The sequence below is a fragment of the Hyperolius riggenbachi genome, chromosome 10 (assembly GCF_040937935.1).
Source record: "Hyperolius riggenbachi isolate aHypRig1 chromosome 10, aHypRig1.pri, whole genome shotgun sequence".
Lineage (NCBI taxonomy): Eukaryota > Metazoa > Chordata > Amphibia > Anura > Hyperoliidae > Hyperolius > Hyperolius riggenbachi.
This window is the reverse complement of record NC_090655.1, coordinates 9,648,421-9,671,835: the sequence shown is the minus strand read 5'-3', so window position 1 is coordinate 9,671,835 and position 23,415 is coordinate 9,648,421. Positions and strand designations below refer to the sequence as shown.

General features: G+C 45.1%; 1 protein-coding gene across 1 annotated transcript in view; it reads left to right on the top strand.

Moving 5' to 3' along the window:
• Positions 1-23,415, top strand: part of HPSE2 (heparanase 2 (inactive)) — a 419,309-nt gene that overhangs the window by 234,657 nt on the left and 161,237 nt on the right. Inside the window, exons 4-5 of the mRNA XM_068257797.1 lie at positions 14,375-14,548; positions 20,783-20,954. Coding sequence (XP_068113898.1) covers positions 14,375-14,548; positions 20,783-20,954 — 346 coding nt within the window. The remainder of the gene's footprint in view (positions 1-14,374; positions 14,549-20,782; positions 20,955-23,415) is intronic.

Sequence of the window (23,415 nt, the reverse complement as noted above, 5' to 3'; positions counted from 1 at the left end):
AAGCATGGAGCTAATCTTGTCAGATCTGACAATAATGTCAGGAACACCTGATCTCCTGCATGCCTGTTCAGGGGCTATGGCTAAAAGTATTAGAGGCAGAGGAACAGCAGGGCAGCCAGGCAACTGGTATTGCTTTTAAGGAAATTAATATGTTAGCCTCCATATTCCTCTCACTTCAGTTGTCCTTTAAGCCAGTACAAAATATACCCGATCTCCCAGAATGCTCTGGGAGAAGAAAATCTGCATACCTAAACAGCCTAGGCCGTGACATCACTGGGGGGCGGGGCTCTATATACAGCAATATATAGCCATAGGAATTGTTTCTGATGCTGAAATCAGGAAAATGACAATAAAAGTGGGCATCCCGAATAAGTAACTACATTCTACTATATGTCACTACAGGGCCTCTTTAAAGCGGGATTGTCACCATAAAAATCAAATTTCAACAGCAACGTGGTCTGAGTGTATTAAGTGATAAAGATGCAAATCCTGCATTCAAAACTTGCAAAACTTTTTCTGCTGTTATGGTTTGGAGTTATCACATACTTTAGTAGCACGGGCCCTAGTGCCAAACAGTGCCAAAGAGTTGAATGCTGGGAGTTATTTTTATCTATAATATATTCCTCCTCTTCCATTTATTTCCCTGCCTAGCTTTCTTATCAGAAACACCCTCTGTTCGCTTGTGTTTACAAGCAAGGCTGACGTGACTCAGTGATGGGATGTGTCTCAGTGCAGTTCCTAATATACACCTCAGTGGGAGTGTCTGAAGACTCTGGGAGGAGGGCAGCTAATGAATACACAATGAGCAAGAGAAGGGAGGGGCTAAAACAAGAGTCAGGGAGGATATGATGTCAGCATTAGCTTGGCAAGATGGTTACTGCCTAGAATAGGATTTTCTGCTATTCCTTTATAAAATTCACAGGAATCATTATGTGGATAGCACAATATGGGCTTGATTCACAAAGCGGTGCTAACTGTTAGCACGCCTGTGAAAACCCCCTTAGCACGTCTAAAGAAGCTTTTCGCGCATAAAACTTTACGCGCGCAAAACTTTATGCGCGTAAAACTTTACGCGCGTACTGCACAGAGCGCAGGGTGCTCCACGCGAAGTGCCCATTAAAGCCTATGGGACTTAGCGCGCGTAAAACTTTGCGCACGCAAAGTTAGCGCGCGATCTGATTGAGAAATCCGGTGCTAACCTACTTAGCACCCTGGTTAGCGCATCTAAAGACTTTAGACGTGCTAAGTAGGTTAGCACCACTTTGTGAATCAAGCCCTACATCTGTTATGTAGGTAGAAGTAGTATTTATCTACTTATATATGTGTTTTTTACTTCTATGTTAGCATGGGTGTCCCTTGAGCTTTAACTGAGAGTCGCCCTTGGCCAGTGTTAGATTTTTTTGTATGTTTGCCGTTTCCTCCTTCTGGGGAAGCGTCTTCTGTTTGGACTTTATAGAAAACCCCCAAAAAAGCTGAACTGACAGAAATAGGACACCCAAATCTCTTCCTTCTCTTCAAGTTCAAATTCCAAGGGAGTCATTTTTCTTTTAACAAAATGGCAGCAGCCGGCTTGAAAGGCTCGCAGAAGCGCAGCTCCCCTGAAACGTGCGCTGCTAATCTGCCAGTACCTGTTACTGCGAAGAACCCTGACATTGTCCAGACAGCCCTGCAGGGAGAGGGACACCTGAATCCACTTACAGCTCAAGCGTCTCTCAACCCCATACCAACACCTCTTCCACTGAAAGCTGAGAGCATCCCGGAGAACAAGGATATAATTAGCCACAAAAAGAATGACCCGGGACTTCCGTCAGCTCCAAACTGATTTCACCGTGGCATGTTGATGCTAACACAGACCCCCATTACCTAAACATTGTGAGGAAAGAGCTTAAAATAGAGGAACTGCGACTCCCACAGGCCCATTCCTCAGCCCGCTTTGAAGTCTTCCGAGCGGGGCCTCCCCTAAAGTCAAAGCTGCGTACCAAAAAAGGTCCATATCTCAGCATTTTGCTGCGTTGTGTGTTTCGTGTGCGCTCATCACAGATAAACGTCTCATTTTTCTGGGCAGACGAAGCCATTGTGGAGTTTGTAGGCTGATAACGATATTTGCATGGAGGTTGTATGTCTCTGTTGTCTCCAGATGCTTCCCACTGCTTGCACCATACCCCAAAATTTTATGCAGCTTGGACTTGCCCTTTACATGACAGTATAATAATAAATGCAGTATGTATCGCCAGTGCAGTTTCTATTCTAAAATGCACCCAGGGCGAGTGTGCAAAAATTGCGCCCCCCCCCCCCCCGGAGCAAGGTATGGGTGCCCGCAGTATAGGTTAGCCAGGTCTAGTTGCACTTAGTATAGGTCCCCCCAGTATAGGTAGCCAAGAATAGGTACCCCAGTATAGGTAGCCAGTATAGTTGCCCCCGCTATAGGTTAGCCAGGTAGGTGCCTCCAGTATAGGTAGCCAGTATAGTTGCCCCCAGTATAGGTTAGATAGGCAGGCGCCCCCGGTATAAGTTAGATAGGTAGGTGCCCCAGTACAGGTTAGCTAGGTGGGTGCCTCTAATATAGGTAGCCAGAATAGTTGCCCCCAGCATAGGTTAGATAGGTAGGTGCCCCCCAGTATAGGTTAGATGGGTAGCTGCCCCCAGTATAGGTTAAATTAGGTAGGTGCCCCCCAGTATAGTTTAGATTAGGTAGGTGCCCCCCAGTATAGGTTAGATTAGGTAGCTGCCCCGAAGTATAGGTTAGATTAAGTAGGTGCCCCCAGTGTAGGTTAGATTAAGTAGGTGCCCCCCAGTGTAGGTTAGATTAGGTAGGTGCCCCCCAGTGTAAGTTAGATTAGGTAGGTGCCCCCCAGTGTAGGTTAGATTAGGTAGGTGCCCCCCAGTATAGGTTAGATTAGGTAGCTGCCCCCCAGCATAGGTTAGATTAGGTAGCTGCCCCCCAGTATAGGTTAGATTAGGTAGCTGCCCCCCAGCATAGGTTAGATTAGGTAGCTGCCCCCCAGCGTAGGTTAGATTAAGTAGGTGCCCCCCAGTGTAGGCTAGATTAAGTAGGTGCCCCCCAGTGTAGGTTAGATTAAGTAGGTGCCCCCAGTGTAGGTTAGATTAAGTAGGTGCCCCCCAGTGTAGGTTAGATTAGGTAGGTGCCCCCCAGTGTAGGTTAGATAGGTAGGTGCCCCCCAGTATAGGTTAGATTAGGTAGCTGCCCCCCAGTATAGGTTAGATTAGACAGGTGCCCCCCAGTATAGGTTAGATAGGTAGCTGCCCCCCAGCATAGGTTAGATTAGGTAGGTGCCCCCCAGTATAGGTTAGATAGGTAGCTGCCCCCCAGTGTAGGTTAGATAGGTAGCTGCCCCCCAGTGTAGGTTAGATTAGGTAGCTGCCCCCCAGGATAGGTTAGATAGGTAGCTGCCCCCCAGCGTAGGTTAGATTAGGTAGGTGCCCCCCAGCGTAGGTTAGATTAGGTAGGTGCCCCCCAGCGTAGGTTAGATTAGGTAGGTGCCCCCCAGTATAGGTTAGATTAGGTTGGTGCCCCCCAGGGTAGGTTAGATTAGGTAGGTGCCCCCCAGTGTAGGTTAGATTAGGTAGGTGCCCCCCAGCGTAGGTTAGATTAGGTAGGTGCCCCCCAGGGTAGGTTAGATAGGTAGCTGTCCCCCCTAATGGAGGGGGGAGCCGGAGGGAGGGCAGCCCGACCTCTCCCTCCCTCTCCTGGGCCGCCCTCCGTGCTCCCCCCTCAGATGCAGAGCGCAGCAGCAGCAGCCAGGGAGGAAGCGCTGTATTGTAAACAACATACCTTCCTGCGTTCCAAGCACTGCTCTCTCGCCGCCGGTCTCTTCCTCTCTGCCGCCTATACGATGATGCACACGCTGGTTCCTGTTTAGCCGGAACCAGCGTGTGTATCATCGTATAGGCGGCAGAGAGGAAGAGACCGGCGGCGAGAGAGCAGCGCTTGGAACGCAGGAAGGTATGTTGTATACAGCGCTCCCTCCCTGGCTGCTGCTGCTGCGCTCTGCATCTGAGGGGGGAGCACGGAGGGCGGCCCAGGAGAGGGAGGGAGAGGTCGGGCTGCCCTCCCAGCGGCTCCGGCTCCCCCCTCCATTTCAGCGCCCACCTCTCAACAGCGCCCCGGGCGACGGCACGGGCCGCACGGCCCTAGAAACGGGCCTGTGTATCGCATCTTTCATTCATTTTCCCTGCACTGACTGCAATCATTGAGCATATACTGAATTAAATACCGCATGAGGGAAAAACCTTTTTGACTTGTCATGCAGTTTTTCAGTAAATTACCAAAGTAAACTATTACCTCATGTGTGAAAATCTTCTTGAATTTGGAAAAACATTTGAAACCAAATGCGGTATTTTTTACCGGACGTGTCTTAGTGAGTTACAGCCAATGTATGCTTCCAAATTAAACTGTGAGCTGCTTTGACTGAAGATAATAGGTATGCAATTATATTTTTCTCCTGAGTTTACTCCCAGGAGACAGTTTTTTTTTATCTTCTCTGTAAAATAACTCTTCAGCACTTTGCAATTGGAAAAGTTAAAAAAAATAAATAGTTAAAAAAAGTAATATAAAAAATATTTTGAGTATTTTCCTCGCTGGCTGGTGGTTTAAAATGCCTTATATTGACAAGTTATAAAAATATCTCCTAGGAGAAAACTCGGGAGATAAAGTTAATCGCATGTGGACCACGAGCCGTTATGCAATTCACTTTTGATCCCCGTTACTAATGCGCGCCTGATCGGGCCCTTGCAACTGATCCAGCTGTTTAACCTATCCTTTCCATCAATTTCTGGCCAAAATCGTTTTGATTGATCAACCATGTTGTTGTCCTGAGGCGCTACACCTGCTATTGCTGGATTTCTGTTTTGTCCCCGCGTTTATTGCCTGATGAAGCGGGCTTGGCCTGCGAAACGCGTTGCACTTTTGGGGTACTATATAATAAATGTGATTGCTGTGTCTACTTTATGGAGGTAAGTCCACCACTTCCTCCAAGCAAATTTTAAAGGTTTTATCCACTTTTATTCTGCTGGCGCCTCTGTTCTCCTACTGCAAAATGTTGTGGTCCTGATTCTCTTCAATTCAATTAAATGATCAAATCGTAAGATCAATCGTGGTGCATTATGGAGTGATGTAGGGGCACCTTTAGGACATCAGATCTCTTTAGGTAAATAATAATAAATATGAACGCTGCAAAGTATAAAGAGCAGCAGATAAAGCATTAGAGAGCGCAGAGCCACAATCTGCTGATCCAGAAACGTCCTCAGTGCTGGACTCCGAATGGAGAATATTCCCAGCCAAGATCCTCTCTGCCAGACGTGGATCTCTGCGATCCCTTCAGACAAATAAACACATTACTTATAATTCCGCCGCGTGCGATGAGGATTAGCGGATGCTCGGCCATTTTATGTCAGTATTTATGCTTTTATAATGTCACGCAAGATGGAAATTCTGTGATCATCATACTGTGATAAGACAATGCCGGGATTTTACATGCATGTATTAAAGCAGAACTCTACCATATTATCGTTATTATGTATTTATGAAGCGCTCTCATGGTCATGTCATAGTCGCATAGTCATGTCACTGACTGTCCTCAGAGGAGCTCACACTCTAATCCTACCATAGTCATAGTCTAATGTCCTACCATATTATTATTATGTATTTATATAGCACTGACATCTTCTGCAGCACATTACATAGTACATAGTTATGTCACTGACTGTCCTCAGAGGAGCTCACACTCTAATCCTACCATAGTCATAGTCTAATGTCCTACCATATTATTATTATGTATTTATATAGCACTGACATCTCCTGCAGCACATTACAGAGTACATAGTCATGTCACTGACTGTCCTCAGAGGGACTCACACTCTAATCCTACCATAGTCATAGTCTAATGTGCTACTATATTATTATGTATTTATATAGCACTGACATCTCCTGCAGCACTGTACAGAGTACATAGTCACATCACTGACTGTCCTCAGAGGGACTCACACTCTAATCCCACCATAGTCATAGTCTAATGTCCTACCATATTATTATGTATTTATATAGCACTGACATCTTCTGCAGCACATTACAGAGTATATAGTCATGTCACTGACTGTCCTCAGAGGAGCTCACAGTCTAATCCTACCATAGTCATAGTCTAATGTCCTACCATATTATTATTATGTATTTATATAGCACTGACACCTTCTACAGCACATTACAGAGTACATAGACATGTCACTGACTGTCCTCAGAGGGACTCACACTCTAATCCTACCATAGTCATAGTCTAATGTCCTACCATATTATTATTATGTATTTATATAGCACTGACATCTTCTGCAGCACATTACAGAGTACATAGTCATGTCACTGACTGTCCTCAGAGGAGCTCACACTCTAATCCTACCATAGTCATAGTCTAATGTCCTACCATATTATTATTATGTATTTATATAGCACTGACATCTTCTGCAGCACATTACAGAGTACATAGTCATGTCACTGACTGTCCTCAGAGGAGCTCACAATCTAATCTCTACCATTGTTATAGTGTAATATCATATTACAAACCAATGACTACTGTGGCACTGATTAGTCATTAAGGTGGAGTAACCCTTTAAATGGCGTTTCTTTTTACTTTTACTTCAAGTTGAGCCATAATCCCTTTGAAGATTTGGTACTGAAGGTTTTGCACAATCTGAAGTTGTGAAAAACAATCCAATAAAAATCATTTTAAGCAGACCGATTTCACTAGTTTATGAAAACTTTCCAACTGCTTTCTTGCCAAAGGGTGTCGCAGATAAATTGCAGCCGTGTAATTCTGGCAATAAAGCGTTACTCCCAGCGCAGGGGATCTGTGGAGGAGATGCTGCTCAGGCTGGTGTCGCTGCTTCTCCACGGAGCTGCCATTCTCCCAAGCAGTAAAGCTGGGCGCATGGGGCAAGTGGACTAATTGGGGGCCGCCATTGGCGTCAATGTATTTGATGGGTATTCAAATGCTGGAGTGGGAATTTCGGCTTCCGGTAAATAGCGGGTGTTGGTATAGCGACAGCTATTTATCTGGCACCCAATTTACAGCTCAATGCCGATATTTCTTTGGCAGAACCCGAGAACTTGCATCTTTGTTTTATTTCCTCCTCCAGGCGTAGGCAGCAGCGGGGTAGGTCGGTGAGGGTAGCAGGAACTTTGGGGAGTTAGGGTCAAGATGCGCACACACGCGGTCAAACTACGGGTCATCGTTCTGACTCGGCGGATCAGTCAACACCAGTCTTATCAGTCAGCTTGTACTCACTACAGCTGTTGTCAGAACGGCTGCCCTGCGGGCGGGTCTGACGACCCACAGTTTGAAAAAAAAGGCATGTGTATGTGCCTTTAGGTATTAGGCCTCCTTTCCACGAACTGTTGAACTGTGTGCTCAGCAAGCAGTTACCAGGCAGAAGTAAGCAGTTATCATACAGCAGTGAACAGTTACCAGGCAGCAGTAAGCAGTTATCATGCAGCAGCGAGCAGTTACCAGGCAGCAGCGAGCAGTTACCAGGCAGCAGTGAGCAGTTGTCATGCAGCAGCGAGCAGTTACCAGGCAGCAGTGAGCAGTTACCAGGCAGCAGTGAGCAGTTACCAGGCAGCAGTGAGCAGTTACCAGGCAGCAGTGAGCAGTTAACAGGCAGCAGCGAGCAAGTTAACAGGCAGCAGCGAGCAGTTACCAGGCAGCAGTGAGCAGTTACCAGGCAGCAGTGAGCAGTTACCAGGCAGCAGCGAGCAGTTACCAGGCAGCAGCGAGCAGTTATCATGCAGCAACAAGCAGTTATCAGGCAGAAGTAAGCAGTTATCATGCAGCAACAAGCAGTTTCCAGGCAGCAACGAGCAGTTATCATGCAGCAAGGAGCAGTTACCAGGCAGCAGTGAGCAGTTACCAGGCAGCAGTGAGCAGTTACCAGGCAGCAGTGAGCAGTTACCAGGCAGCAGCGAGCAGTTACCAGGCAGCAGCGAGCAGTTATCAGGCAGCAACAAGCAGTTACCAGGCAGCAAAAAGCAGTTACCAGGCAGCAACAAGCAGTTACCAGGCAGCAGCGAGCAGTTATCATGCAGCAACAAGCAGTTATCAGGCAGAAGTAAGCAGTTATCATGCAGCAACAAGCAGTTTCCAGGCAGCAACGAGCAGTTATCATGCAGCAAGGAGCAGTTACCAGGCAGCAGTGAGCAGTTACCAGGCAGCAGTGAGCAGTTACCAGACAGCAATGAGCAGTTACCAGACAGCAGTGAGCAGTTACCAGACAGCAATGAGCAGTTACCAGGCAGCAGTGAGCAGTTACCAGACAGCAAGGAGCAGTTACCAGGCAGCAGTGAGCAGTTACCAGGCAGCAGTGAGCAGTTACCAGGCAGCAGTGAGCAGTTACCAGGCAGCAGTGAGCAGTTGTGAGAGTTTGAGAGGCATTTCACTGCCTATCAGTGGTCCGTGGAAAGAAGGCCTAAGGGAGGTGGTGTGTGTGGCAGTGATGATCGTAATTAGCTAATTACGCATACATTTTCGCAATCGGGGGATTGGGGATTACTAATGCTCACAATTACGAACGAAACTAATTACAATTTTCCCAAAAATGTATCAATACAATTATGATGTGTAATTCTGAATTATGATGCATAATTACGCGCAGGCGTAATTCTGCTCATCACCAGTGTATGTGAGGAGGGGGGTGTAAGGGTTAGGCGTGAGGCAGTGTGTGTGTGTGTGGGGGGGGGGGGGGTGGTGGTTAGGCGTCAGGCAGGTATTTTGTGCAGAGGGAGGGGGTTAGGCATTGGGCAGGTAGAGTGTGTGTGTGTGTGTGTGTGGAGAGGGGGGGAGGGGTTAGGGTGAGGCATCGGGCAGTTAGAGTGTGTGTGTGTGTGTGTGGGGGGGGGGGTTAGGGTTAGGCATCAGGCAGGTAGTGTGTACAGGGGAGGGGTTTAGGTTTAGACATTAGGCAGGTAGTGTGTGTGTGTGTGTGTGGGGGGGGGGGGTTAGGGTGAGGCATCGGGCAGGTAGAGTGTGCAAGGGGGAGGTGTTAAAGGTTTGGCGTTTGGGGGGAGAGTTCTGCGTGAGAATAATCTTGGCCATAGTAAAATATTGGTATTAAATACCAATATTTTTCTATCGGCATTAATGTTTGCCTACATTTCCAGGCGCCTTCTTTGTATGTATGTGCCATTCTCTCTGTGAATCTTCTGGCGTTTCTCTTATTTTGAGCATTTTGTTATTGTACATTGCCCCTTTTCTACGTCAAATTTAGAAAAAAACTGGAGAAATCCCAGATGCAGCTTAACAGCGAAACTGGGCAGAGAACCAGAAAGCTTAAGGTTACCAGTCGCTGCAAATAGGCCCCAATGTCTGTTTACGTTGTCTCTATAGAATGTTTAAGGTGATGCGAAGCAGTCGATGTCTCGCCCTCTTCCTGTCTGCCAAACGCGGGGAGCATTTTATCTATCGCACGCCTCTAAAGTGCTTATGCAGACAGTAAGTGTAAATTTTTACAGTATCATAGAGCCATAATTTATGTCCACTTGTGATGCTTCGGAGATGGTGTAAGTGGTGATAAAGGCAGCGCTGGACTCTATCAGCCGCTATATTGATGTTCGCACGGTCCTTTAATGTCTCAGGTGTCCGCAGCCTGGAGGAGATGGAAGCCAGATGACAGTCAGGCCTTGTTTGGGAAAGATAAGGGAGATGAGACCCCATTAAATAATATCTCATTTTTCACAGAAAAACCATAAAATGGCCCTCGGAGCGGCGAGTATCTCTCATATGGTAACGTGAGGGGGGGATGCATTGGCTAGGAGGCCGTTTCCGGCATTGCAGCGTAGGCTGGGAAGAAACGCCTGAGGCTGGGTGCACACATGGCTGTGCATGGAAGGGTGAGTCTTCTGTCATGTGCGGGGTTTTTTCTGTAGCAGGAGAACGGAGGCGCCAGCAGGATAAAAACTGATACCAATTTCAAAAATCGCTAGGAGGTAGCGGTGGACTTACCTCCGGAAAGCAGACACGAAAAACTGTCTGAATAAGTATAAACATTTATTTACTGGTACCCCAAAGATGCAACGCGTTTCGCAGGCACAGCCCGCTTCATCAGGCAGTAAAGTGGGGACAGACAGAATTCCGTTAGTAGCACGTTAGCACCTCTGGGTTTTTTTTCTGTGTGCGTTTTTTGGTGCAATTGCGTTGGTGGTTTTTTCTGCATATGCGTTTTTCAATCGTTTTGCGTGCATTTTTATGTATTTGCAGTTCGCATATACAAAAAACATATTTTATATTGCGTTTGATGCAAATCAATAGGAAGACAACAGGAAGCGGAAGTACATCACAAAACTATAAAAAAAAAACCCACATGAAAAACGCAATACATTGCGTTCCCATTGACTTTCATTATGTGCGTTTTTGATGCGTTTTTGAAAATGATGCAACAAAACCAACGTTTTAAAAAACGCATGTTTGAATATGCATACAAAATGTTTTTTATATGCTTTTTTTTATGCGGCCCATTGACTTGCATTAGCAGCAAAAACGCAGCATTTTCCGCGACGCTAGCGTTTCTGCTCAGTGTGTTCACGTCTGAAGGGGCGCGGCACAGCTGTTACAGCTGTTACCACCAGCTAGTCTTACTGATGCCGCCTGCTTATCGTCCAGTTGTAAAGCTGCCCATTAAGGGTACATTCTCCTAAACGATTGACCACACCATTGATCTGATACAATTAATAATGACAGTCAATAACAAACACAATAGAAAAGTTAAACTTACATATTCTTTGTACACAGTAGGGATACATAGCAGCACATTGAATGACTTAAAGTGGATCCGAGATGAAAAACTAACTATAACAAGTAACTTGTCTATATCTCTTATCTAAAGTTTAGATAGTTTACACAGCAAATCTAGCTGCAAACAGCTTCAACAGTATATGATTATTTCTTCCTGTGATACAGCAGCCATGTTCTGCTTATTGCACAGCAAATCTAGCTGCAAACAGCTTTAAGGCCTGGAACCCACTGAAAACCGCAAACGCAAAACGCAACCGCTAGCGTTTTGTCTGAGCGGTTTGCAAGCGGATTCATGCGCGTTTTGGGTTGTGTTTTGCAACATTGTATTTTTTTCCCCAGCGGGTGCCTAGCGTTTTGCGTTTTGCGTTTTTATCCTGATTGGTCCTGTGAATTATTTTTAATTTTGTTACAGTGTGCTGAACCGCAAAACGCTAGCAAAACCGCTCAGTTTAGGTTTTGCTGAGCGTTTCTGCTAGCGTTTCAATACTTTACATTGAAGCGCTAACGCTCCCAAAATGCTGCAGGTCCTGCGTTTGCGTTTCTGGGAAACGCAAACGCTCCTGTGGAAGTTGCCCCATCCATTAACATTAGCCCAGCGTTTTGGCAAACTGCTAGCGTATCGCAGTGCTGCCAAAACGCTGCCAAAAGCGCTCCTGTGGGTTCCAGCCCTTTTAGAATATGATTATTTCTTCCTGTGATACAATGACAGCAGCCATGTTGTTTGTAAACATTACTCAGAGGCAGGCTTATCTGTATCTTCAGCACTCAGACTGAAAAAAAAAAACCTAATCCCACCTCCTCCCTCCCCCCCTCTGCCTCTGAAATCTCTGGCTAGTAACACCTCCTTCTCCTCCTGCCCAGACTGAGCTCCCATGAGCCCTTGCTACTGCCAAGGCTCTCTGAAAAACTGTGGGCGTGGCTTGTTTAGTTTATAGGGAATTAGAGTATTAAAACAAAAAAGTATTTGGCTTGAGGAATGCCCTATAAACAATAGGAAAGGAACACAATTATGCAATGAGTAAAAGTTCATCTCTGATCCACTTTAACAGGAAAAAGGTGTGCAAAGCCTCTTAAAGAGGGATTGTAAGCCACAAAATCGAATTCCAGTTACCCACTGGTCTGTGTTTAATATTCAGCCTGCAACCTGACCCTGTATGGCAAGCATTCCAATATAATCAGAAATGTTTCTGCTGTAATGAATCTTATCTCAGTCAGCCTGGCTCTATTTGTTCCATTAGAGATGAAAAGGAAGCTTGCCATCGCCCCTCCCGCCTTCCTGCTCCTCACTGATTGGCTGAGGGCAGTTTAGTGAGCTGCTGAAATGTGATCTATGCTGTTCTCACGTGTTTTTATGACAGTGCAGTTTCTCTGAGAAAAAAAATTAAGGGAGAAATTACATCAGTATTGGCTTTAGCCAGAGGAAATTAAGATAGCAAATGCCTGAAACAGAATTCTATTTATTTACTATATAAAATTCACTCAAATCAAAATGTGGACATTACAATACATATGTTATGTAAGAAGAACAAGTATTTTTTTCCCCTGCTGCTTTAAAGGCATAAATCCACCCAATCGCATCTAAATCAGGTGCTACAATTTACACTTATTGAGGATGTTAGCTTCCAAAACCATTTGCATACAAAAAAAAACAGTACTAGACCCTTCCACTGCAGTGAGGTCATCCTATTGCTGCCATTTTTCCCTACTGTGTACAAAAATGTAAGTTTAACTTTTCAAATACCTGGGAGGGTGTGCGGGGCCCAAGCTGCACCCTAGCTGCTCCCAGGTCAAATGAATGTCAGCATTTCGTTTTCTGGTTGTTTAAAATAGAGGTTAGGGTCCCTTCCAATAGGATGACCTCACTGCCGTGGAGGGGTCTAGTATTTCATTTTTTTTGCATGCAAACTATTTTGGAACCTAACATCCTGCATGGTGGGATTTGCCATGGCCTAGGGCACCAGGAAGCAAGGGGCGGAGGGGTGGGCAGCTGCTTGCACACTGTAACGATCGGTGTCAGCACACAGAGAGAATCTGATTATTGGTGATCTGCAGTATCACCAAGAATACAGATATATACCGCATTATTGATGATCTGCAGAATCACCAATAATACAAGTATAACTAACCTCTGGACACCTATATAGTGTGAGTGTTTGGTGTAACAGTAATGACTTTGAGTGGGACCACCCGAGGAGCAGGTGGTCCTTGGCAGTATGGGAAATACCTCCCTCTGGGAAGTGCAAAGACCTTTCAGCAGCCTGAGACATCCAAAGGGGTGGAGCCCCAGGCTGAATAGCAAGAAGGCCCTGTGGCTGAGTGACACCTAGAAGGTGGGCGTCACAAGCAGGTCTGGAGACTAATCTCTCAATGGAGAGGGATAGCTCTCAAGGACGGGCAGGCTAGGTCGGCAACACACAGACAGATAAGGTACAGAGACAGAAGGCTGATTCGGTAACCAGAGACAGGCAGGGTTGGCAACAGGTAATCAGATATGCGTATGTATAGAATCAGAAAGCAGAAGGATAGTCAGGAATGCAATAGGTCATAACAGATATCAAACAATGCCTAGTCTTGGGTGTGAGGTCTGTGGTCTCAACACCCTGGAACTAGTCTGAAGTATAACACAATGATAACACAGTATCCCTAGTCTTGGGTGTGAGGTCCGTGGTCTCAACACCCTGGAACTAGTCTGAAGTATAATACGATGGTACACAGTATCCCTAGTCTTGGGTGTGAGGTCTGTGGTCTCAACACCCTGGAACTAGTCTGAAGTATAACACAATAATAACACAGTATCCCTAGTCTTGGGTGTGAGATCCGTGGTCTCAACACCCTGGAACTAGTCTAAAGTATAACACAATAGTAATACAGAAGTAATCTGGCTCAGTGTGAATTCCCAGGTCCTCCTGGTTCTAACACACTGTGGGATCTGACTATGGTCTGAGTGCTTTCACGTAAGTGTTCGCAACGGCAGACAACTTGAGACTGACCAGCAATAACTATATATAGAGCGGCGCTCCCCGGCACCACCCATCGCTGATCAACCAATAGCCACTCGCTCTGAGATCAGCTGACCAACCTGGTCAGCTGATCCCTCCTCGTTTGTCATAAAGGTTCTGCCTCTCAGCGCGCGCGCGCGTATTCCTCAACCTGTGTGCACTAACAGACCCAGCCACACCAGACGCACGCTGCTGCGTGCAAACCGCCGAGCTGGACGCAGAATCAGCTGCCTCGCTGCCAGTCCGCGCAGCGGCTTTTCCGCATTTTATTACACACACTCAGGCAGTCAGACGGCCAAACATGTAAATGGCAGCGTTCACAGACCCGGTCCACGGCAGTGAAGGACATTTCAGGACGGATGGGAACAGTACAAGACGAGGAAAGCGCAGGAGCGGGGTAGGTGGTCAGCAGGGTTGGTGACAGCGGGCCTTGGGCGGTACTATATATAAATCCGGCCCTGTAGATCCTGCAGCTGCAGGAGACTGGCCAGTGCAGGGACCAGGGCATACCATGTCTGCTGAATTACTGCTGGGCTTGTGCTGTTACTGCTGGTGTGTTACAAGCTTTGTGTTTCCTCCCAGCCAGGTCTCTTGACAAACTCTACAACTTCGTGGACTGCTCTGGACTTCATCTGATTTTTGGACTCAATGCTCTGCGGCGAAACGCAGATAATTCGTGGAACAGCTCCAGCGTGCTCAGCTTACTGAAATACAGCGCCAGCAAGAAGTACAACATTTCCTGGGAATTGGGGAATGGTGAGTAAAGAGAGACTTTCCTTGCATGAAGCCAGCACTGAGACGCGCTCTGTTACTGATAGCATCACTCCCATACCTCTGACATACAGACACTGAGAACAGCCACATCCGAAAATCTACTCTGTTACAGCAGGCCTGAACTCAGAACTTCCTCTCTGTTCTAAAAGATAAGCAATAGCATAATAATGTTTAAAGAAAAACATTTCTTTGTTACAACTGATCGAAATCCTGCAATAAATCTGCAGTTTGTCTACTTTCTGCTTTCATGGAAGCAGACATAGGGTTAGCATCCTGTGTTTGCAAAGTAGCTGCTCTGCTGAGGCAGATGAGATTCCTGAGCTGATACAGTTTACAGTTGTGATTAGTCACAGATGACGGGGATTAGACAGGCTAAACTCTGGTATGTAGGACCGCCCTCCCACTGCTATGTGGAATTCTCCTCCCAGAGCACTGCCACTGCCAGTACTAAATATGTCACCACCAGTGATGAATTTAAAGAGAAACTCCAACCAAGAATTGAACTTTATCCCAATCAGTAGCTGATACTCCCTTTTACATGAGAAATCTATTCCTTTTCACAAACAGACCATCAGGGGGCGCTGTATGACTGGTATTGTGGTGAAACCCCTCCCACAAAAAAATTCTGAGTAAGTACTCTTGGCAGTTTCCTGTCTGTAAACCCTGTTGCATTATGGGAAATAGCTGTTTACAGCTGTCTCCAACTGCCAAAACAGCAAGCAGCAGCTACATCACCTGCCAGCAGTAAACATGTCACCATGTAATAAATGTCAAAATATAAATCATGGATTTAAAAGATTTTACAATGGGCAAACACTGACTAAATCATTTATACATAATTATTGTAAAAACGAAGCACTTTTTTTTATTACATTATTTTCACTGGAGTTCCTCTTTAAGAGAGTAAATCAGGGAGAGGAAATATTTTACATTGGGTGAACACTGACTAAATAATAATTTGTTAAAAAAATATATTAATTTGAATCATTTAGTTACATTAAGTAAAGTTCCTCTTTTACGCCTCTTACATAAATAATGTTTCCAAACTTTTTTTTAATTGAATTCATATTTGCATGCAATCAACTGAGACTAAGAAGAGAAATACAAATGTCAATAATTGTATGTGGTCTATGTTCAGTAACTACCGTAGACCACGTTTTTACAAACTTTAATGCCCAGCCGAAACATATCATTATTACCCCAATAGGAGTTGTTTCAATTAAAACAAAAAGTTTCTGAAATTAGCAAGAGGGGTTTTAAGTTTTGGGGGGAAAGCATATTTAGCAGCTGTGGGGAATGGAGAGGCGGAGCTTAGAGAGAGCACGCCCTCTAATATTTCCTATTAGTGTAGGTGGCTTATAGTGACAAAGCAGGACATGTTTTGTCCCTTCATTATTTGTCGCTGAAGATCACGTGATGTTTCAGTTTATTTCTCTCTAATGACCATAAAGATGCACAGAAAGCAATAACAACCTCCCGAGAATGCTTCTGTCTACTCTACAAAACAAAAGTTTGCCTTCTTAAAACAGAAGGTATTCACAATTATCCAGATATTATTAACAAGCTGACACATGTAAAGGGGGCTTAGATGCTTTCCTGGCGTTGAAAGACATCCATGGCTATAATTACTTGCCCAGTAGTGTTGATCCAGGGATTTTATCTGATTGCCATCTGGAGTCGGGAAGGAATTTTTTCCCTTTTGGACCTAATTGGACCATGCCTTGTAATACTTTGTTTTCTGGTTGAACTCAATGGACGTTTGTCTTTTTTCAAACCAAAAAAAACGATGTACCATCATTGCATTTCAGTGATTCTGGAGGTGTGGCTAGCTTATAGGGACAACAAAAGATAATTTCCATATTCAGCAGTGATGGATTGTGGGAGACATCATATGCTCACTCCAACCTGATATAGCGATGTACAGAGGCGCCAATAGGATAAAACACGATAAAAGGTTTAAAAAATTCAGGTGGTGGTGGCGGACCAACCAACCCAAAACAGACTCGATGCTGTTGCTTAAATCAAACACAATTTATTCACATACTCCACATACTTTTTGGAGTATGTGAATAAATTGTGTTTGATTTAAGCAACAGCATCGAGTCTGTTTTGGGTTGGTTGGTCCGCCACCACCACCTGAATTTTTTAAACCTTTTATCGTGTTTTATCCTATTGGCGCCTCTGTACATCGCTATATCAAGTTCTCCACCCTTGGTGGAAGGGTGTTGCACCCTTTTCTTCCCTCACAGAGAGCGACATCTTATTCCTGAGTGGGGACAGGTCTAATCTCCCCATCTGCTTATATAGTGGTTGCCTGGATGGCAACCCTTGTTTGTGAGTATAATACTTACTTGTCAATATTCTCAACCTAATCCAATACATACTACACTATACCGGGCTCTCGGTTTTTCCTCTTTATCACTCCAACCTGAATTATTGCAAATACCTTCTGTTTTAGGAAGGCAATAGACTGTTCTGTAAGTTGTTACCATAGCTGTACTCAAGCCCCAGGTCCCATACACCAAGCATGGATGAGATCTCAGCACAGCAGGGGGCGCCAGACAGTGCAGTATTCTCACTGGAAATTAGAGAAGCTGACGGATATGGATAGATTGGATAGATTGCAGTGACTGAAAGGACAGCATATTTAGGGATAAGGTTTATTCCTTCATGCATAATACACGTAGCAATATTGTATTCTGGGCACAGGTACTATAAAGACACATCATTGTGTTTGTGGATTTAGAGAGGGTTCTGCCTAATTATGTTGAGTGATTTAAAGGATACCACAACTGACATGTGGCATAATGAGATAGACATGGGTATGTACAGTGCCTAGCACACAAATAACTATGCTGTGTTCCTTTTTTTCTTTCTCTGCCTGAAGAGGTAAATATCAGGCATGTAAGTGGCTGACTCAGTCCTGACTCAGACAGGAAGTGACTACAGTGTGACCTTCACTGATAAGAAATTCCAACTATAAAACACTTTCCTAGAAGAAAATGGCTTCTGAGAGCAATAAAGAGATAAAAAAGGGGGAAATTACTTATCAGTAAGGGTCACACTGTAGTCACTTCCTGTCTGAGTCAGGACTGAGTCAGCCACTTACATACCTGATATTTAACTCTTTCAGGCAGAGAAAGAAAAAAAGGAACACAGCATAGTTATTTGTGTGCTAGGCACTGTACATACCCATGTCTAGCTCATTATGCCACATGTCAGTTGTGGTATCCTTTAAAGGACGTCTGAGGTGAAAACTAACGGATGAAATAAACAATTGTATCTATCCTCCTCCTTATAAAAATGACTTTTTAAGGTATACCATAGTTTTAGGTGCACCTACTGCCGCTGTATTGGGGAGGGGTCAGGTGGCCCAATGATAATTTTTGCCCAGGGCCACATTTTACCTAAACCCAGCCCTAAGCCCAGAATAATTGCAATATTAATTGTTTGCTTAGCTGTGAACCTGAGCAGATCTCCATCCCTAGCCAGTCCTCCCCCTAGTATGGGGAGGGGGGGTGTCAGGTGGCCCCATGGTAACTTTAGCCTAGGGCCCCATTTTATCTAGGACCAGCAGATACAGCAGGAGTAAAAAGCCTGGAATAATTGCAGTATTCCTTGTTTGTTTAGCTGTGAACCTGAGCAGATCTCCAGCCCTAGCCAGTCCTCCCCGTTGTGTTGGAGATCAGATGCTGGCAGTCAGTCTCTGGAAGCGGAGGAGAAGAAGGATATGGTTCTAGAACAGGGCCGTGTAATACCGTATAACACTCGGTTTTACCTATTCCCTGTCCAACACTTTCCATCACAGTACAGATCGCACACACAGATTTCCCAACATCCGGCAACGCAACGTTTTCCAAACCAAACCGAGGTGTGTTTGTTTCCATGATGGCCCCAAATGTTTCCTCGACTTGTGTAACACATACACGGGAGACAGCTGATCTTTAAATCCTGAGAAGCAGCGTTATTTCTCCCAGATCGCGTTCCCCGCTCCTTTCCAGGGCCGCGTAAATGAGCAGACTCCTCGAAACATCACCTTCCCTCTTGTCAGGTTGTTTTGCTTCACACCATCAGGGCAGGATAGGTTAGCAGGGAAAGCGTTATTCATTCTGCTCCTTGGCCTTTATGTGAATGAAGTATTGGGGCTGCAGACCAAGAAAAATAACCATTGTGTTGTTCAATGGCGGACTGGAGACACCTGTTCCTGCGAATCTCCTCTCCTTTCTGAAGGCAACATCCATCTTCACGTCTTGCAGTTTATTTTCATAGGGTGAGGTTACAATAAGGCAGGAGACACACCTCGTTGGTGTCTTAACTGTTCCTGGGAGATCTTTGCAACCAACAGTCGCAGCATTTGAAGGTCCAACCGAAGCCTCAATTGGACAAGGTGATAGCAATTAGGATGAGTAAATATAAACCGTGTATAGAAGAAAAGTGCTGGGAATAATACCGGCTTCATTGGCCTGATGTACCTCTCACTGATGTGCAGCTTGCTTCCTCTTCTCTCTGAATGTAGCTGGTGGGCGGGCATAGCAGGTGTGATCATGTGATACCTGAACCAGGAAGAATGATAGATGCCCAAGTACAGTTCCGTCAATCCCTACATTACAGCAGAAACCTTGGAGTGTACGAACTAAGCGGCGGGAAGCAGAATAACAGTGGGGGGCAGAGGTGGCTCAGAGAGGGGGACACTGAGGGAACAGAGGTGACATTAAGGGGACACTTGTACCAATATTATTGGTATGCAAACTTAATGCAAATTCTATGCAGCTTGAAATTGGGCCAAATGAAATAAATTTGATTGGTCCAGTTCCAAGACAGTTCAGTGTTCTCCCCAGGCTCTCTTAGCCGGGTGCTCCGCCCGGCTAGTTTTGGTGAGCACCCGGCTGTCATCAGCTCACCTCCTCCCATTCTGTAAGCAGAGCTGCGCACAGAAGCACCGGCCTGCATTCCCTCATCTCGCCCCACCCAGCTACTTTTTCATGCCACCCGGTTGGAAAAAATTTATGGGGAGAACACTGCAGTTTGCATGAAACCTGCATGCAAGGTGGATTTAGTAGCATTTCATGAACCTTCCATGTGTCTTCTTCTTTTGTGTACAGTGTGCTGGCAATTTTATTCATTGTGTTATTTTTGCTACAGTTCCTCTTTAAAGGGACCCTAAGTAGAGTCCTAAAATCAAAATCAGCAATTACCTGGGGCTTCCTCCAGCCCCCCGTAGCCTGCGAGATCCCTCGGCGTCCTCTGGGTCCCCTCCGTGGTCCTGTTGCCAGCCCTGTTAGTGCTGTGATTTCGTCTGGAGTCGTCCATAACTGCGCATGCCCCCGGCTCGATCATGCGCACGTTGTGATAAGCCTCCTGCGCATGCATGCTTCAGTGTTTCGAGAACCGCTCGAGCTGGGAGTGCGGCCTTGCTGCACATGCGCAGTTGCGGACAACTTTGGTCAAAGTCACCGCACTAACGGGGCCGCCAGCGGGATCACGGAGGGGACCAAGAGGACGTCATGTCCCTATTTAATCAGCAATAACACTAAATGAAATTTATATTGTTTTTGTTTTTTTTCAAAACAAACTAGACTTTCATTGTATGGCATTTTTTTCCCCAAGGACAATTTTTTTCTCTATGCATTTTAAAGGGAAAAAGAGGAAACAAATAGAAAAAGAAAACAAAACACATTATTTCTCAGTTTTACCAATTCCAGTCTAAAAATCAATCTTATTGGCTTGGGGAACATATATTCCCTTTCAGCAAGTAGAGGTGCAGCAGATAGTGCTGGAGGTGTGCACAGAAGCAATGCCCAACTGTGCACAGCTGTGCTTCAGCTACAAGATTTATATCTACGTCCTCGTGGCTTGGATGAAGTCACAGAGGATGTAGATATACTGTAGCTGTGGCTAAAGTGGTTGGGTATGAATTAAACAAGGCAGTATAGCCTGTCTCATCACACCTAACCATAATCTGGTGCCTTGACTTTAATCCTTTCCTGAGACCTAACCCTCCCCTGACTAATGACTAAACTTAACCATCTAACCATAACATGCAAAGCTAACCTCATTCTATTTCTACATTTGCATCAACTAAAAATTATACTCCTGTCATTAACCATCCCTAGTTGGTGGACCTGCCATATATTGCTGAATGACATAAAGTTGTGATACCTTAGAAAGGTAGTTCTCGTGTGACACCCACATGACCATATCCTGTTCCTCCTACAGAACCCAACAATTACAGAACGCTGAATAACAGAGCCATTAACGGCACACAGCTGGGGAAGGACTATGTCCAGCTGAAGAAGCTTCTCCAGTCTATCCGGACCTACTCCAGATCAAATCTCTACGGACCAAATATTGGCCGGCCAAAGAAGAACGTCATCGGGCTGCTTGAGGGGTACGTAGCTGTATCTGCTTGACATATGAGAGTTGTAATAACCACCTTTTGCTCCGGCACCAGCAACTTCTTACAGTTGCGTCTCACAGACTGTGAGATAACTTGACTCTCACACAGCAAGCAGGAGATAGACTTTCTCAGGCTTCTTCAACGTTTAAGGAGTTTATTCATGAAACAGATATACAGTTAGATACAGTTCATCACACCCTAGCCAAGCCAATCTTCATATTTCAATCCTTGGCGTTACAGCTTCTTGGTTAACTCCCTGCTGGAGTCAATCAGGTCTATTTTTGCCTACTCTACGTTACACTAGACTACCTATGTACAGCATACATTATATCAGATTACAGAAAGGAATGACATACTTAGATGTCCCAGTCAGTATTGAAGCATAGCAGGAATCAGAGAGAGAGAGCTCCCCTTTTCAGCTCGTCCGGCTATTAATACCGACTAGGAAAGAGTTAACTGTGATCTCATCTTCGCCATCCCCTAGATCAGACTATTGGTGGACCCCCTCGTGGTGTCATCATACACACCTACTCGATTAATATTCAATGATGCTTCTGCCCCACTTACAAGGAATTTGGTATTTAGTAAATATGGCCGATGTTTACTGTTCCTGTGGTGTACGTGTTGAGGTCAGAGTAGGCCGATGGCCTTCTTTTAGGAACATGTTCTCAGTATCTGCGTGTATCCTCTGCTACACGCAGACCCTGAGATGCCTCTGCCTGAATCACAAAAACTCTATTTATTTTAAAGACATACACTGCGGACAAGCCTTTTACATAAAACTCAGGCCAAGTAACTGAGGCCTACTTAAATTATAACAATCACCCCTAAAATGGCTTGATCCGCCGATCCCCGCTTCTGAACCCCACAGTACCTGGTTTCGTTTCTTTATGTTTCACTTTTCGATGTTCGTGCTCACACAACTTCTCTGCTCTAGGCAGTTATCCCTGGGAGAGAGGACAAGACCTCTTGGTCTTCCTGTAACCAGGCTCTCTGGGGATGCCCTACTTCTAAGTCCCTCTATACCACATGCTCAGCATTTGCGTCACTTACGTATCACTCACAAACTTGCATGACCACAGAAAAGTGAAACTCGTTTGGTTGTTCCAAAACGGAGCAGTGCCAGGTGCCTTCTAAAAGAGTGCCTTTATACAATCAGCTCCATCACCGGTACTACTAAACCTAGACCCGTAACCCTGTATATCCCTTAATTTGAAAATATCGGTTCAGGAGATTGTTTATGAGGCACCAATCTCTTGACCAGGTTAATTTATTTTACGTAATTTTAACACACAACCTCACCTGGATAATGATGCCTAAAGTTGTCATCCCCATCCAGACGACCAGTGGGTGTAGGAAGAACTTTTGAACTGCAGAGTCCCAGTCCGAGTGTCCCTGGAACATCACCGGAAACCTTTTCCACCAGGTCAGACTGGAACTCACCTGCTTATTTTTGTGTTCTACCTTGTTAAGATCACCTCTAACTTAGTGTACTGTTTGTTTAACCGTTGTAACAAAGTGTGGTCGTCTCGGATCAAACCCTGTTCCCCTTTGTCCCATGTCGTGTTCTCTTTTAGGATGGGAACTACCTTAAATTCTAACAAGAGTCGTTCACAAAATCCGGAAGCCAAGTTCCTTCACTGTGCCTCACTTAAGGAGACTCTGAGTGTAATCTATTACAATATTGGCCTCAATTCGCTAAGTTCATCTCCTGTCTTTAATAATGTTTCTGAGCTGCTTTTAGTGTTATCACCATGGTGATAAAGCATGTAGTATTCACTAAACAATTTACCTCAGGCAAACCTAAAGTTAAGAATTCTGTCTTTAAGTTAAGGAGAGATTTCTAAAGTTATGGTTTCAATTCTTAAAATAACTACAGAATTCTAAAGTTTAAGACAGGCTGTTAATTCACAGAGAGGAATGCAAGTGTTACGTGTGTGAGAAGTTATCACCTGGCCTGAGCTGTCGTTAAGGGAAGTGTTACTACAGACTGCAATGTAAAGTGAAGCATTCTGAGCTGTCCGCTTTATTATTTACTAGTCTTTGCAGATGGGGGCCCTGTATAGAGAGAAATATACACAGCAGGCACACAGAGAGGGAGGGCGACAGAGACACCAAGCATATACATACACACACAGAAATTTACACACACACACAGGCAGAGGAGGCAGCAGGAGGGGTGGGGTTACATGCTGTCTGCGTGTGCTCCTCCCCTCCTTATCTACTGCATGTGAGAATGACTACAGAGGGGATAACTGAAGTGATACCACAACACTCTCACTATGAAACCTTATCACTACACCTTAATAGGCAAGCTTCTTGTGAATTAACACTGAAAAAAACGATTGCTGTTTAGTGATACGTTTTCACTTGCCTTATTATCACTAGCATGATCTTAGTGAATTGAGGCCATTGTCTCTGAGGACATCTGAAGAATAAGTATTGTACAGTG